This window comes from Solea solea, chromosome 17 (genome assembly GCF_958295425.1).
Source record: "Solea solea chromosome 17, fSolSol10.1, whole genome shotgun sequence".
NCBI lineage: Eukaryota > Metazoa > Chordata > Actinopteri > Pleuronectiformes > Soleidae > Solea > Solea solea.
The window spans coordinates 3,136,109-3,150,500 of NC_081150.1; the positions used below are offsets into that span (position 1 = coordinate 3,136,109).

The window sequence follows — 14,392 nt, forward strand, 5'->3', positions numbered from 1 at the left end:
TGAGAATAGAGGAGTTTTTAGAACAGTGATTACCACATTTTTTTTCAGGGAACCCACTTTTTAAAAATCTAAAATTTCTGTGACCCAACTAACAATACGCCTTATCTATACTGTATTTTTGCTACATGAAGGGACAATTTTCACTATAATTTCCACATGAATACAATATTGTGGATACATGAACGAAGAAGGGGGACCAGAGGGTGTGTGCCAATTACAGGGGCATGACACTGCTCAGCCTTCCTAGGAAAGCAGCACTCAGGTTTAGATTGGGGTGGCCTTCCTCCCAATCACACCCCTCCAGGTTTCACTGTCAGAGAGGTGACGTTCCACGTCCCGAGAGCCAGCTTCTGCAACAAGGGTCGGACTGTCCTCGCCTTTGACCATGACCCAACTCACTCTGCATCCAACCTCCAGGGCCCTTCCCACAGGTGGTGAGCCCATGGGAAGGGAGACCCACGTTGCCTCTTTGGGTTGTACCTGGCCAGGCCACATGGATGCAGACCCGACCACCAGGTGCTCGCAATCTTGCTCCTTCCCCAGGCCCGTCTCCAGAGGGGGGCCCCAGTGATTTCCAGTCATGTAAATTTGATAAATCTATCAAATAGTTTTATGCATCTTATTGACAGCATGTGTTAAATACAATGAGACAAATAAATCAATTTCTGCAACGTTTACAGGCCATATCTTTTGGTTTTATTTGCAAAACAATATGGACATTTAAATGACCATTTAATGAGACAAAATTTAATTTAAGCCATCACATGTGTGGGCTTTTGCTTTTTGTCTCATCAGTATAATAAAGAAAGAAATCAAAATGTAAGCAATAGCTTCAATTAAATCATTGTAATGATGCAAACATTACCCAATTACCAAAGAAGTAGGCATATGTTTAAGAGCAGAGTGAACTGTCCAAAAACACTCAAAGAACGAGTCTGTTTAAATCCAGAATTACAGAGCCACTGCAATTTACTTAATCGAAGTATTTTAAATATCTTGAACATAATGTTGAATATGTTTTTCTTCTGCTCATTGATCATTTTAGTGAATTCAAGTAGTTGTTTACAGGTTGCTTTGATAAGATAATAACACCAGCATGCCAGATAGGTTTGTTATGACTGAAGACTCATATGTCTGGCAATGCATAAAATAACAATCTGCATTTGAAACAGTTCAAGAGGGCAAGCATGTGCGCTAAGGTACTTTGAGGGGATAATTTCCTGTATATAACCTGCCAATGAAAGTCTTACTCTAAATGTTATCACCATAATATCATGATTATTTCTTGAATACATTATAACCTAAAACTAATCCAGAGTTCATGTATATATTCAGCAATTCTTCAGCATTGCCTGTGTGTTACGATAAAAAACTGCACAAGAACAAGTCATGGACGACTAATACTGATTTATGAAAATTTAATATAGCTTACTTGTTACTATTGGACCTTCAAGGTCATGGACAACTAATTTCATTTACAGTGACAAAAACAATGACGATAACAGCAAACACATTAAAAGAGATAAATATTAGGTTTATAAAGGGACTGACCCATCACATAGTTAATGACAGAGACAACACCTCACATATTAGGCACTTGTCAAGAGGCTTTCTATACATTGTGTTGCAAAAACAGACAGTTACTACATAGCACAGTTGGAATTTGTATCAACATATGAGATGAATACAGAGATATGAGACATAATATATTCATCCTTAGTGCCAGACCTGATCACTCAAATCAGTCAGTAAATCATATGATGAATCAAGAGAGTTTAGAATTAGAAACATCATCTGTAAATATTTTCCCTGTAATGATCATCTTAAAAGCTGATCGAAACCAGCTGTAAAAGAAAGCATAAATAAATGGATTGAACATTGAGTTTGACCATCCAAGCCACTTAAATGACTGAAGTACATGATATGGTATTGTAGAATTGCTCAAAGGATGAAAGCTAATAGCGAGAAAGAAAGGCGTCCAACTCATAAGAAAAATCCCCATCACAATAGCCAGAGTTTTAGTCGCCTTTCTCTCCACTTTACTGACAGCTGCAGTAGATTTTGCCATGCTCTGGATGCTGCGTTCCTGTTTCTGTGCCACCATCAAAATCTTTAGGTAGATTGAAGACATCAAAATAGCTGGGAAGCCAAATGCAATAAAACTTGCCACAACTATTGTACTCTGCGATTTCTGTTGAAATAAAAAACATCTATCGTTTTTTTGTCCTTTGTCTGGGGTCTTTAACATGTAAATAATTCCATTTAGAGTGGCAATAGTCCAGGACACCAGAATCATGATCCCAACAACACGGACATTTATTTTAATACTGTATCTCAGAGGCTGACACACTGCATAATATCTGTCAACAGAAATAAAGCACAAGTTCACAATGGAAGAATTGCACAGTAACACATCTAAACTGCCTCGTACCTTACAAAGTAAATCTTCAATATACCAATATTTCACAAAGAGCACGATACTGAAAGGCACAACTAAAAGTCCAACTAGCAGGTCAGCCACAGCCAGAGAGAGCATCAGGAAGTTTGTAGGAGTGTGGAGCTGTTTGAAGTAAACAATGGAGATTATAACAAGAAGGTTTCCAAACAATATGAGAACTGACAAAGAGCCACCAAAAATACATAATAGATATGAAATAGTCACTGCAGTTATGTCAGGCACATTTGAAGATTCATTAAATAGAAGCTGCTCTGCAACAACATCAGAAAAATCCATGCTTAAATTATCATTAATACTTCAACAACCTGCCTAAAATTAAAACAAATCAACTTATAAGCAGTATAAAGTCTGTATGTTTCAAACCATGAGCTTAATCAATGTTTGTGCATCTGTAGTGAAAGGTGAGCCTAATTTCTCTGCTGGTGAGCAGGTCAGGATTAGAAATACTGTTCAAGCTCATTAGCATATTCAGTTCACAAAAGGTGTGTTTAAAGTATATCATTAAGCGTCACCATAACATGACCTACGTGTCAAATCTTGTGAATGTACTTGTATGTGTTGCCAACATTGAATTATCGTTATTACGTCAACATCATGCCAGACGGTTGGTGTAATGGTTAGTGCTCTTGCCTTTGCAGCAAGAAGACCTGGGTTTGAACCATCGGCTGGAACAAGGGGCTTTCTGCCTTTTCTAACCCTAACGCCTTTCTGCATGGATTTTGCAAATTAGGTAAAATTGGACACTCTAAATTTACCATAGGTGTGAATATGAATTTAACTCTCTGTGTGGCCCGGCGATGGACTGGCAAACTGTCCAGGGTGTTCCCGGCCTATTGCCCTGTGTCAGCTGAGATTGGCACCGCACGGCCCTGCGACCCTCCAGTGGAGGCGGGACTTCACATATTGTTGAACATTTGCCCTTTGGTTAGTGGGCAGCATCTGCAACTAGCTGAATTTTGGCCACAGGAATGCGTGACTTTGTGGAGTGCTGTGCAAAACTGGTGCAAATGCTGTTGACGCACGGTTGCACTCAGTATTGTTGGCATTTTACTGGCAGTGATGTCTGAGAGTGGGATATTTGTCCCCCTCCAGTTCACGCTGAGCATCATAAAAGGGCTCCAAAACTACCACTAACATGCCCACAGTATTGGGGGTTACGCATGCAGCGGTGTCATGTCTGCCCCTCTCCATCCACACGTGAACAGCGATGATTCATAACAAACAACATACAATTTACAAATTGCAAGAAATGTGTTTTATGAGTGGAAAAAAGTTAGCCCGAGGCCCGACCCGCCTCATTTGCAGATTTTTTCGGACCGAACCTGGCCCGAACCTGCAGGTCCTGTCAGCTTTGTCGGGCCTTCCCGACGCGTTGAGAACCCCAATGTCAGTAGTATTATTATTTTTTTTTTATTTCCTTAAGTTCAAATTATATTGCATCGTTTGTTATTACTGCTCCTATGTGTCTCTCTCTGACAATCAAAATAATAACAAAATACAGTTTGACGACAATGGGGCGTGGGATCATGAGCTTAGGCTTACTTACTGATTAAGTGGATGTGAGCTTCCCCACTCACAGCTCGTCCAGAGGAAGGGAAAATGTCGACGTAGTGGTGGAAAATAATCCTTTATTTGTGTCCAACAGAAAAAGTCCACCAAACATACAGAAATAAAATGCTGTTCGTTCCGTGGAGCGGGAGAGAAAGTCAGCCACGACCATGCTGTTAACCGGCCTATGGATCACTTTGAACCGGAAGGGCTGTAACGCCAGATACCAGCGAGCGAGTGAGCGAGCCGTGCGTTGGCATCTTTCATGCGGTGGAGCCATTGGAGCAGGGCATGGTCCGACCAGAGTATCTGTGGTCGCACCTGCCCACCCCCCAAGTGGTACCCCAAATACCGTACCTCCCTCCGTCCAACCGCACACTTCCCTGGATTGGCCGTGAGCCCCGCCTTCCTCAGGGACTCAAGCACTGCTCCCACCTGCTGCACATGCTGCTCCCAGATCTCACTATGAATGATGGCACCCGGTCCATGAGGCGCTGAAATGTAGCTGGGGCTCCGAACAACCCAAACGGAAGTGACAAATTGGTACAAACCATACGGAGTGGAGAAGGCCGTCTTTTCCCTGGACTCTAGCGACAAGGGAATCTGCCAGTAGCCCTTGGTTAAATCCAGTGTCGTGGAAAAGCGAGCCGTGCCCAGCCGATCCAGGAGTTCGTCGAACCGGGGCATTGGACAGGCATCGAATTTGACACCTCGTTGACCCTACGATAGTCCACACAGAACCATATTGACCCATCGGACTTGTGAACCAGCACGATGGGGCAACACCAGTCACTGTTGGACTCTTCTATTACCCACATCTCCAACATGGCCTGGAGCTCTGCCTGAACAATTTTCCTTTTGTGTTCTGGCAGCCGATAGGGTTGTGAGCGCACTGTCACGCCCAGCGGTGTTTCTATGTGGTGGTGTATGAGACTTGTGGGCCCTGGCAGGGGAGAGAACACATCAGCAAACTGCCGCTGCAACAAGGCCACGTCTGCTCTCTGGCCCGCTGAGAGATGGTCATCAACGGGGACTGGCACTGACTGGTTCGACTTAGTCACCTCCAGTCCCAACTCATCTCTCTCGATCACGGTGGTAGCCAGAGAAACAGCCGCCATCTCCCTCCAGGCTTTGAGGAGGTTAAGGTGGTAAATCTGTGTTGCTCCGCCCCTGTCAGAATGCACAACCCCATAGTCAACATCCCCCACTCGCCGTGTGACCACGAAGGGCCCTTGCCACTTGGCGAGCAATTTAGAGCTAGATGATGGCAGCAATACAAGTACTTTATCTCCCGGTGAAAACTGTCTAAGTTTTGCCCCTCTGTTGTACAGCTGCTGTTGACGCTCCTGGGCCCCCACTGCCACAGTGACTGATCCTTTTGATCGTTTTTTCCCAAAGTTGCTTTTGTCTCCAACTCAACCAAACCATCTCTCCCTTCCTCCCTGACTCCCTCTTCACCTGTTACTGTAGACACCTCACCACAACTGGTGGCTCTTTGCTCCACTGAATGAACGAATGACGATAATAGCAAACACATTAAAAGAGATAAATATTAGGTTTATAAAGGGACTGACCCATCACATAGTTAATGACAGAGACAACACCTCACATATTAGGCATTTGTCAAGAGGCTTTCTATACATTGTGTTGCAAAAACAGACAGTTACTGCATAGCACAGTAAAAGCACTTTTCTGTTCCCTGTTTCCATACATCTTTTTCAACAAGGCTTTTACTGTGAAACATTTGAAGAACCAGCAGATTTGTGACTGCATATTGAAGTGTCCTGGCACTTTATTGCAGTTGCAGCGAGAAGACCCGGGTTCGAGCCCCGGTTGGAACAAGGGCCTTTCTGCATGGAGTTTGCATGTTCTTCCTGTGTGTGCGTGGGCTCTCTCCGGGTTCTCCGGCTTCCTCCCACAATCCAAAAACATGTAATGTGGGGATTAGGTGAATTGGACACTCCAAATTGACCATAGATGTGAATATGAATGTAAATCTTTATGTGGCCCTGTGATGCACTGGCAAACGGTCCAGGGTGTTCCCGGCCTATCGCCCTGTGTCAGCTGAGATTGGCACCACACAGCCCTGCGACCCTACAGTGGAGGCGGGACTTCACATATTGTTGTATATTTGCCCTTTGGTCACTGGGCAGCATCTGCAACTAGCTGAATTTTGGCCACAGGAATGTTGCGGATTTGTGGAGTGCTGTGCAAAACCGGTGCACATGCCTTTGACGCACGGCTGCGCTCTGTGCAGTATTGTTGGCATTTTGCTGGCAGTGATGTCTGAGTCGTCTTGCCCATTGCAGCACAAGATGAAGAGTCGGATATTTGTCCCCCTCCAGTTCATGCTGAGCATCATAAAAGGGCTCCAAAACTAACACTAACATGCCCACAGTGTTGGGGGTTACGCATGCAGTGGTGTCAGGTCTGCCCCTCTCCATCCACACGTGAACAGCGAGGATTCACAACAAATAGCATACAATTTACAAATTGCAAGAAATGTGTTTTATGAGCGGAAAAGTGGTTAGCACTCTCGCCTTGCAGCGAGAAGACCCGGGTTCGAGCCCCGGTTGGAAGAAGGGCCTTTCTGCATGGAGTTTGCATGTTCTCCCCGTGTGTGCGTGGGTTATCTCCAGGTACTCCGGCTTCCTCCCACAGTCCAAAAACATGCAATGTGGGGATTAGGTAAATTGAACCCTCTAAATTGACCATAGGAGTGAGTGTGAGAGTGAATGGTTGTTTGTCTCTATCTGTGTGTGGCCCTGCGATGGACTGACGAACTGTCCAGGGCGTACCCCGCCTATTGCCCGATGTAGCTGAGATTGGCACAGCACCCCCCGCAAACCTCTGGTGGAGAAGTGTAGTCAAAGGAGCCGTAGGTCACCTTATCTATGTGTGGGTGCCCGTCTCTCTCTGTCAATCAAAATAATTACAAAATACATAGTTTGATGACAGTTGGGTGTGGGATCATGAGCTTAGGCTTACTTCCTGATTAAGTGACTGATCCTTTTGATCGTTTTCTCCCAAAGTCGCTTTTGTCTCCAACTCAACCAAACCCTCTTTCCCTTCCTCCCTGACTCCCTCTTCACCCGTTACTGTAGACACCTCACCACAACTGGTGACTCTTTGCTCCACTGAACAACCATCAACGGCTCCAGAGGGGGGCCCCAGTGATTTCCAGTCATGTAAATTTGATAAATCTATCAAGTAGTTTTATGCATGTTATTGACAGCATGGGTTAAATACAATGATACAAATAAATCATTTTCTGCTATGTTTACAGGCCATAGCTTTTGGTTTTATTTACCCACATCATCAAAACAATATGGACATTTAAGTGACCATTTAATGAGACAAAATGTAATTCAAGCCGTCACATGTGTGGGCTTTTGCTTTTTGTCTCATCAGTAGAATCAAGAAATGAATCAAAATGTTAGCAATAGCTTAAATTAAATCATTATAATGATGCAAACATTTGCCAATTACCAAAGAAGTAGGCATATGTTTAAGAGCAGAGTGAACTCTCAAATAAGTGAACTGTCCAAAAACACTCAAAGGATGAGTCTGTTTAAATCCAGAATTACAGAGCCACTGCAATTTACTTAAAATATTTTCAATATCGTGAACATAATTTTGCATATGTTTTTCTTCTGCTAATTGATCATTTTAGTGAATACAAATAGTGGTTTACAGGTTGCTTTGATAAGATAATAACACCAGTATGACAGATAGGTTTGTTATGACTGAAGACTCATATGTCTGGCAATGCATAAAATAACAATCTGCATTTGAAACAGCTCATGAGGGCAAGCATGCGCGCTAAGGTACTTTGAGGGGATAATATCCTGTATATAATCTGCTAATGAAAGTCTTATTTTAAATGTTATCACCATAATATCATGATTATTTCTTGAATACGTTATAACCTAAAACTAAACAAAAGTTCATGTATATATTCAGTAATTCTTCTAAAAGCATTGCCTGTGTGTTACGATAAAAAACTTCAGAAGAACAAGTCATGGACAACTAATACTGATTTATGAACATTTAATATAGCTTAATTGTTACTATTGGACCTTCAAGTTCAGTAACAACTAATAACATTGACAGTGACAAAAAAATGACAATAACAGCAAACACATTAAAAGAGAGAAATATTAGGTTTATAAAGGGACTGACCCATCACATAGTTAATGACAGAGACAACACCTCACATATTAGGCACTTGTCAAGAGGCTTTCTATACATTGTGTTGCAAAAACAGACAGTAACTACATAGTACAGATGGAATTTGTATAAATATATGAGATGAATACAGAGATATGAGACACAATATATTCATCCTTAGTGCCAGACCTGATCACTCAAATCAATCAGTAAATCATATAATGAATCAAGAGAGTTTAGAATTAGAAACATCATCTGTAAATATTTTCCCTGTAATGATCATCTTAAAAGCTGATCGAAACCAGCTGTAAAAGAAAGCATAAATAAATGGATTGAACATTGAGTTTGACCATCCAAGCCACTTAAATGACTGAAGTACATGAAGTGGTATTGTATAATTGCTCAAAGGATGAAAGCTAATAGCGAGAAAGAAAGGCGTCCAACTCATGAGAAAAATCCCCACCACAATAGCCAGAGTTTTAGTCGCCTTTCTCTCCACTTTACTGACAGTTGCAGTAGATTTTGCCATGCTCTGGATGCTGCGTGCCTGTTTCTGTGCCACCATCAAAATCTTTAGGTAGATTGAAGACATCAAAATAGCTGGGAAACCAAATCCAATAAAAACTATAACTATTGAACTCTGTGATTTCTGTTGAAATAAAAAACATCTATCGTTTTTTTGTCCTTTGTCTGGGGTCTTTAACGTGTAAATAATTCCATTTAGAGTGGCAATAGTCCAGGACACCAGAATCATGATCCCAACAACACGGACATTTATTTTAATTCTGTATCTCAGAGGCTGACACACTGCGTAATATCTGTCAACAGAAATGAAGCACAAGTTCACAATGGAAGAATTGCACAGTAACACTTCTAAACTGCCTCGTACCTTACAAAGTAAATCTTCAATATGCCAATATTTCACAAAGAGCACGATACTGAAAGGCACAACTAAAATTCCAACTAGCAGGTCAGCCACAGCCAGAGAGAGCATCAGGAAGTTTGTAGGAGTGTGGAGCTGTTTGAAGTAAACAATGGAGATTATAACAAGAATGTTTCCAAACAATATGAGAACTGACAAAGAGCCACCAAAAATACATAATAGATATGAATAAGTCACTGCAGTTATGTCAGGCACATTTGCTGATTCATTAAAAAGAAGCTGATCTTCAACAACATCAGAAGAATCCATGCTTAAATAATCAGTAATACTCAAACAACATGCCTAAAATGAAAACAAATCAGCATACAAGCAGTATAAAGTCTGTATGTTTCAAACTACAAACTAAATCAATGTTTGTGCATCTGTAGTGAAAGGTGACCCTAATCTCTCTGCTGGTGAGCAGGTCAGGATTAGATATACTGTTTTAGCTCATTAGCATATTCCGTTCACGAAAGGTGTGTTTAAAGTATATCATTAAGCGTCACCACAACTCGACCTGTGTCAAACCTACTTGTGAATGTACTTGTATGTGATGCCCACATTGAATCATGGTTATTACGTCACATTATACCAGACGGTTGGTGTAATGGTTAGTGCTCTTGCCTTTGCAGCAAGAAGACCTGGGTTTGAACCCTGGCTGGAACAAGGGCCTTTCTGCCTTTTCTAACCCTAACGCCTTTCTGCATGGATTTTGCAAGTTAGGTAAAATTGGACACTCTAAATTGACCATAGGTGTGAATATGAATGTAAATCTCTGTGTGGCCATGCGATGGACTGGTGAACTGTCCAGGGTGTTCCCGGCCTGTCGCCCTGTGTCAGCTGAGATTGGCACCGCACGGCCCTGCGACCCTCCAGTGGAGGCGGGACTTCACATATTGTTGTACATTTGCCCTTTGGTCAGTGGGCAGCATCTGCAACTAGCTGAATTTTGGCCACAGGAATGTTGTGGCTTTGTGGAGTGCTGTGCAAAACCGGTGCACATGCCGTTGACGCACGGCTGCGCTCTGTGCAGTATTGTTGTCATTTTGCTGGTAGTGATGTCTGAGTTGTTCTGCCCATTGCAGCACTAGATGCAGAGTGGGATATTTGTCCCCCTCCAGTTCACGCTGAACATCATAAAAGGGCTCCAAAACTAACACTAACATGCCCACAGTGTTGGGGGTTACACATGCAGTGGTGTCAGGTCTGCCCCTCTCCATCCACACGTGAACAGCGATGATTCACAACAAACAACATACAATTTACAAACTGCAAGAAATGTGTTTTATGAGCGGAAAAAAGGAAGCCCGAGGCCCGACCCGCCTCATTTGCAGATTTTTCTGGACCGAACCTGGCCCGAACCCGCAGGTCCTGTCGGGTTTGTCGAGCCTGCCCGACCCGTTGAGAACTCTATTGTCAGTAGTGTTACTTTTTCATTTTTTTTTTATTTCCTTAAGTTCAAATTATATTGCATTGTTTGTTATTTCTGCTCACTTCAAAATAAGCAGTGTAGTCAAAGGAGCCGTAGGTTACCTTATCTGTGTGTGGGTGCCAGTCTCTCTCTGTCAATCAAAATTATAACAAAATACAAAGTTTGATGACAATGGGGCGTGGGATCATAAGCTTAGGCTTACTACCTGATTAAGTGACTGATCCTTTTGATCGTTTTTCCCCAAAGTCGCTTTTGTCTCCAACTCAACCAAACCCTCTCTCCCTTCCTCCCTGACTCCCTCTTCACTGTTACTGTAGACACCGCACTACAACTGGTGACTCTTTGCTCCACTGAACAACCATCAACGCCATTTTAAGTTATATGTGTCACAAACACGACATGTTTGAGATTTGTCGTAGCACTTTGAGATTTGTTGTCGTTTCCACATGAATACAATATTGTGGATACATGAACGAAGAAGGGGGACCAGAGGGTGTGTGCCAATTACCGGGGCATCACACTGCTCGGCCGCCCTAGGAAATCAGCACTCAGTTTTAGATTGGGGGGGCTTTCCTTCCAATCACACCCCTCCAGGTTTCACTGTCAGAGAAGTGACGTTCCACGTCCCTAGAGCCAGCTTCTGCAGGCAAGGGTCGGACTGCCATGGTCCTTGCCTTTGACCACCACCCAAATCACTCTGCACCCGACCTCCAGGGCCCTTCCCACAGGTGGTGAGCCCATAGGAAGGGAGACCCATGTTGCCTCTTTGGGCTGTACCCGGCCAGGCCACATGGATGCAGACCTGACCACCAGGCACTCGCCATCGTGCCCCTTCCCCAGGCCCAGCTCCAGAGGGGGGGCCCCCAGTGAAGTCATGTAAATTTGATAAATCTATCAAATAGTTTTATGCATGTTATTGACAGCATGGGTTTAATACAATGATACAAATAAATCATTTTCTGCAAAGTTTACAGGCCATAGCTTTTGGTTTTATTTACCCACATCATCAAAACAATATGGACATTTAAGTGATCATTTAATGAGACAAAATTTAATTTAAGCCTGTGGGCTTTTGCTTTTTGTCTCATCAGTAGAATAAAGAAAGAAATCAAAATGTAAGCAATAGCTTCAATTAAATCATTATAATGATGCAAACATTCCCAATTATCAAAGCGTAGGCATATGTTTAAGAGCAGAGTGAACTCTCAAATAAGTGAACTGTCCAAAAACACTCAAAGGATGAGTCTGTTTAAATCCAGAATTACAGAGCCACTGCAATTTACTTAAAATATTTTCAATATCGTGAACATAATTTTGCATATGTTTTTCTTCTGCTAATTGATCATTTTAGTGAATACAAATAGTGGTTTACAGGTTGCTTTGATAAGATAATAACACCAGTATGACAGATAGGTTTGTTATGACTGAAGACTCATATGTCTGGCAATGCATAAAATAACAATCTGCATTTGAAACAGCTCATGAGGGCAAGCATGTGCACTAAGGTACTTTGAGGGGATAATGTCCTGTATATAACCTGCCAATGAAAGTCTTACTCAAAATGTTATCACCATAATATCATGATTATTTCTTGAATAAGTTATAACCTAAAACTAAACCAGAGTTCATGTATATATTCAGTAATTCCTCTAAAAGCATTGCCTGTGTGTTACGATAAAAAACTGCACAAGAACAAGTCATGGACAACTAATACTGATTTTTGAAAATTTAATATAGCTTACTTGTTACTATTGGACCTTCAAGTTCAGTAACAACTAATAACATTGACAGTGACAAACAGAATGACAATAACAGCAAACACATTAAAAGAGATAAATATTAGGTTTATAAAGGGACTGACCCATCACATAGTAAATGACAGAGACAACACCTCACATATTAGGCACTTGTCAAGAGGCTTTCTATACATTGTGTTGCAAAAACAGACAGTAACTACATAGCACAGTTGGAATTTGTATAAATATGAGATGAATACAGATATATGAGACATAATATATTCATCCTTAGTGCCAGACCTGATCACTCAAATCAGTTAGTGAATCATATAATGAATCAAGAGAGTTTAGAATTAGAAACATCATCTGTAAATATTTTCCCTGTAATGATCATCTTAAAAGCTGATCGAAACCAGCTGTAAAAGAAAGCATAAATAAATGGATTGAACATTGAGTTTGACCATCCAAGCCACTTAAATGACTGCATTACATGAAGTGGTATTGTATAATTGCTCAAAGGATGAAAGCTAAGAGCGAGAAAGAAAGGCGTCCAACTCATAAGAAAAATCCCCATCACAATAGCCAGAGTTTTAGTCGCCTTTCTCTCCACTTTACTGACAGCTGCAGTAGATTTTGCCATGCTCTGGATGCTGTGTGCCTGTTTCTGTGCCACCATCAAAATCTTTAGGTAGATTGAAGACATCAAAATAGCTGGGAAGCCAAATCCAATAAAAACTACCACAACTATTGAACTCTGTGATTTCTGTTGAAATATAAAACATCTATCGTTGTTTTGTCCTTTGTCTGGGGTCTTTAACGTGTAAATAATTCCATTTAGAGTGGCAATAGTCCAGGACACCAGAATCATGATCCCAACAACACGGACATTTATTTTAATTCTGTATCTCAGAGGCTGACACACTGCATAATATCTGTCAACAGAAATGAAGCACAAGTTCACATTGGAAGAATTGCCCAGTAACACATCTAAACTGCCTCGTACCTTACAAAGTAAATCTTCAACATACCAATATTTCACAAAGAGCACGATACTGAAAGGCACAACTAAAAGTCCAACTAGCAGGTCAGCCACAGCCAGAGAGAGTATCAGGAAGTTTGTAGGAGTGTGTAGCTGTTTGAAGTAAATAATGGAGATTATAACAAGAATGTTTCCAAACAATATGAGAACTGACAAAGAGCCACCAAAAATACATAATAGATATGAATAAGTCACTGCAGTTATGTCAGGCACATTTGCTGATTCATTAAAAAGAAGCTGATCTTCAACAACATCAGAAGAATCCATGGTTAAATTATCAGTAATACTTAAACAATATGCCTAAAATGAAAACAAATCAGCATACAAGCAGTATAAAGTCTGTATGTTTCAAACTACAAACTAAATCAATGTTTGTGCATCTGTAGTGAAAGGTGACCCTAATCTCTCTGCTGGTGAGCAGGTCAGGATTAGATATACTGTTTAAGCTCATTAGCATATTCCGTTCACAAAAGGTGTGTTTAAAGTATATCAATAAACGTCACCACAACTCGACCTATGTGTCAAATCTACTTGTGAATGTACTTGTATGTGATGCCCACATTGAATTATGGTTATTACCTCAAAATTATGCCAGACAGTTGGTCCAATGGATAGTGCTCCTGCCTTTGCAGCAAGAAAACCTGGGTTTGAACCCCAGCTGGAACAAAGGCCTTTCTGCCTTTTCTAACCATAACGCCTTTCTGCATGGATTTTGCAAATTAGGTAAAATTGGACACTCTAAATTGACCATAGGTGTGAATATGAATGTAAATCTCTGTGTGGTCATGCGATGGACTGGTGAACTGTCCAGGGTGTTCCCGGCCTATTGCCCTGTGTCAGCTGAGATTGGCACCGCACGCCCCTGCGACCCTCCAGTGGAGGCGGGACTTCACATATTGTTGAACATTTGTCCTTTGGTCAGTGGGCAGCATCTGCAACTAGCTGAATTTTGGCCACAGGAATGTTGTGGCTTTGTGGAGTGCTGTGCAAAACCGGTGCACATGCCGTTGACGCACGGCTGCGCTCTGTGCAGTATTGTTGTCATTTTGCTGGCAGTGATGTCTGAGTTGTTCTGCCCATTGCAGCA

General features: G+C 41.8%; 3 protein-coding genes across 3 annotated transcripts; all 3 read right to left on the reverse strand.

Annotated features, from left to right (window-relative positions):
* Window positions 1-1,765: 1,765 nt before the first annotated feature.
* On the reverse strand, window positions 1,766-2,734 carry LOC131443995 (trace amine-associated receptor 4-like). Its single transcript, XM_058614108.1, has one exon. It carries the CDS (start codon window positions 2,732-2,734, stop codon window positions 1,766-1,768), a length of 969 nt encoding a protein of 322 aa, XP_058470091.1.
* A 5,668-nt stretch (window positions 2,735-8,402) lies between these two features.
* Window positions 8,403-9,368, reverse strand: LOC131443997 (trace amine-associated receptor 1-like). The gene has a single exon (XM_058614110.1). It carries the CDS (start codon window positions 9,366-9,368, stop codon window positions 8,403-8,405), a length of 966 nt encoding a protein of 321 aa, XP_058470093.1.
* Window positions 9,369-12,603: 3,235 nt separating this feature from the next.
* LOC131443998 (trace amine-associated receptor 1-like) lies at window positions 12,604-13,572 on the reverse strand. Its single transcript, XM_058614111.1, has one exon. It carries the CDS (start codon window positions 13,570-13,572, stop codon window positions 12,604-12,606), a length of 969 nt encoding a protein of 322 aa, XP_058470094.1.
* Window positions 13,573-14,392: the final 820 nt, after the last annotated feature.

Excerpts from the sequence above, each read along its gene's own strand:
- LOC131443995 (XM_058614108.1), bottom strand. The coding sequence starts at position 2,734 with ATGGATTTTTCTGATGTTGTTGCAGAGCAGCTTCTATTTAATGAATCT.
- LOC131443997 (XM_058614110.1), bottom strand. The coding sequence starts at position 9,368 with ATGGATTCTTCTGATGTTGTTGAAGATCAGCTTCTTTTTAATGAATCA.
- LOC131443998 (XM_058614111.1), bottom strand. The coding sequence starts at position 13,572 with ATGGATTCTTCTGATGTTGTTGAAGATCAGCTTCTTTTTAATGAATCA.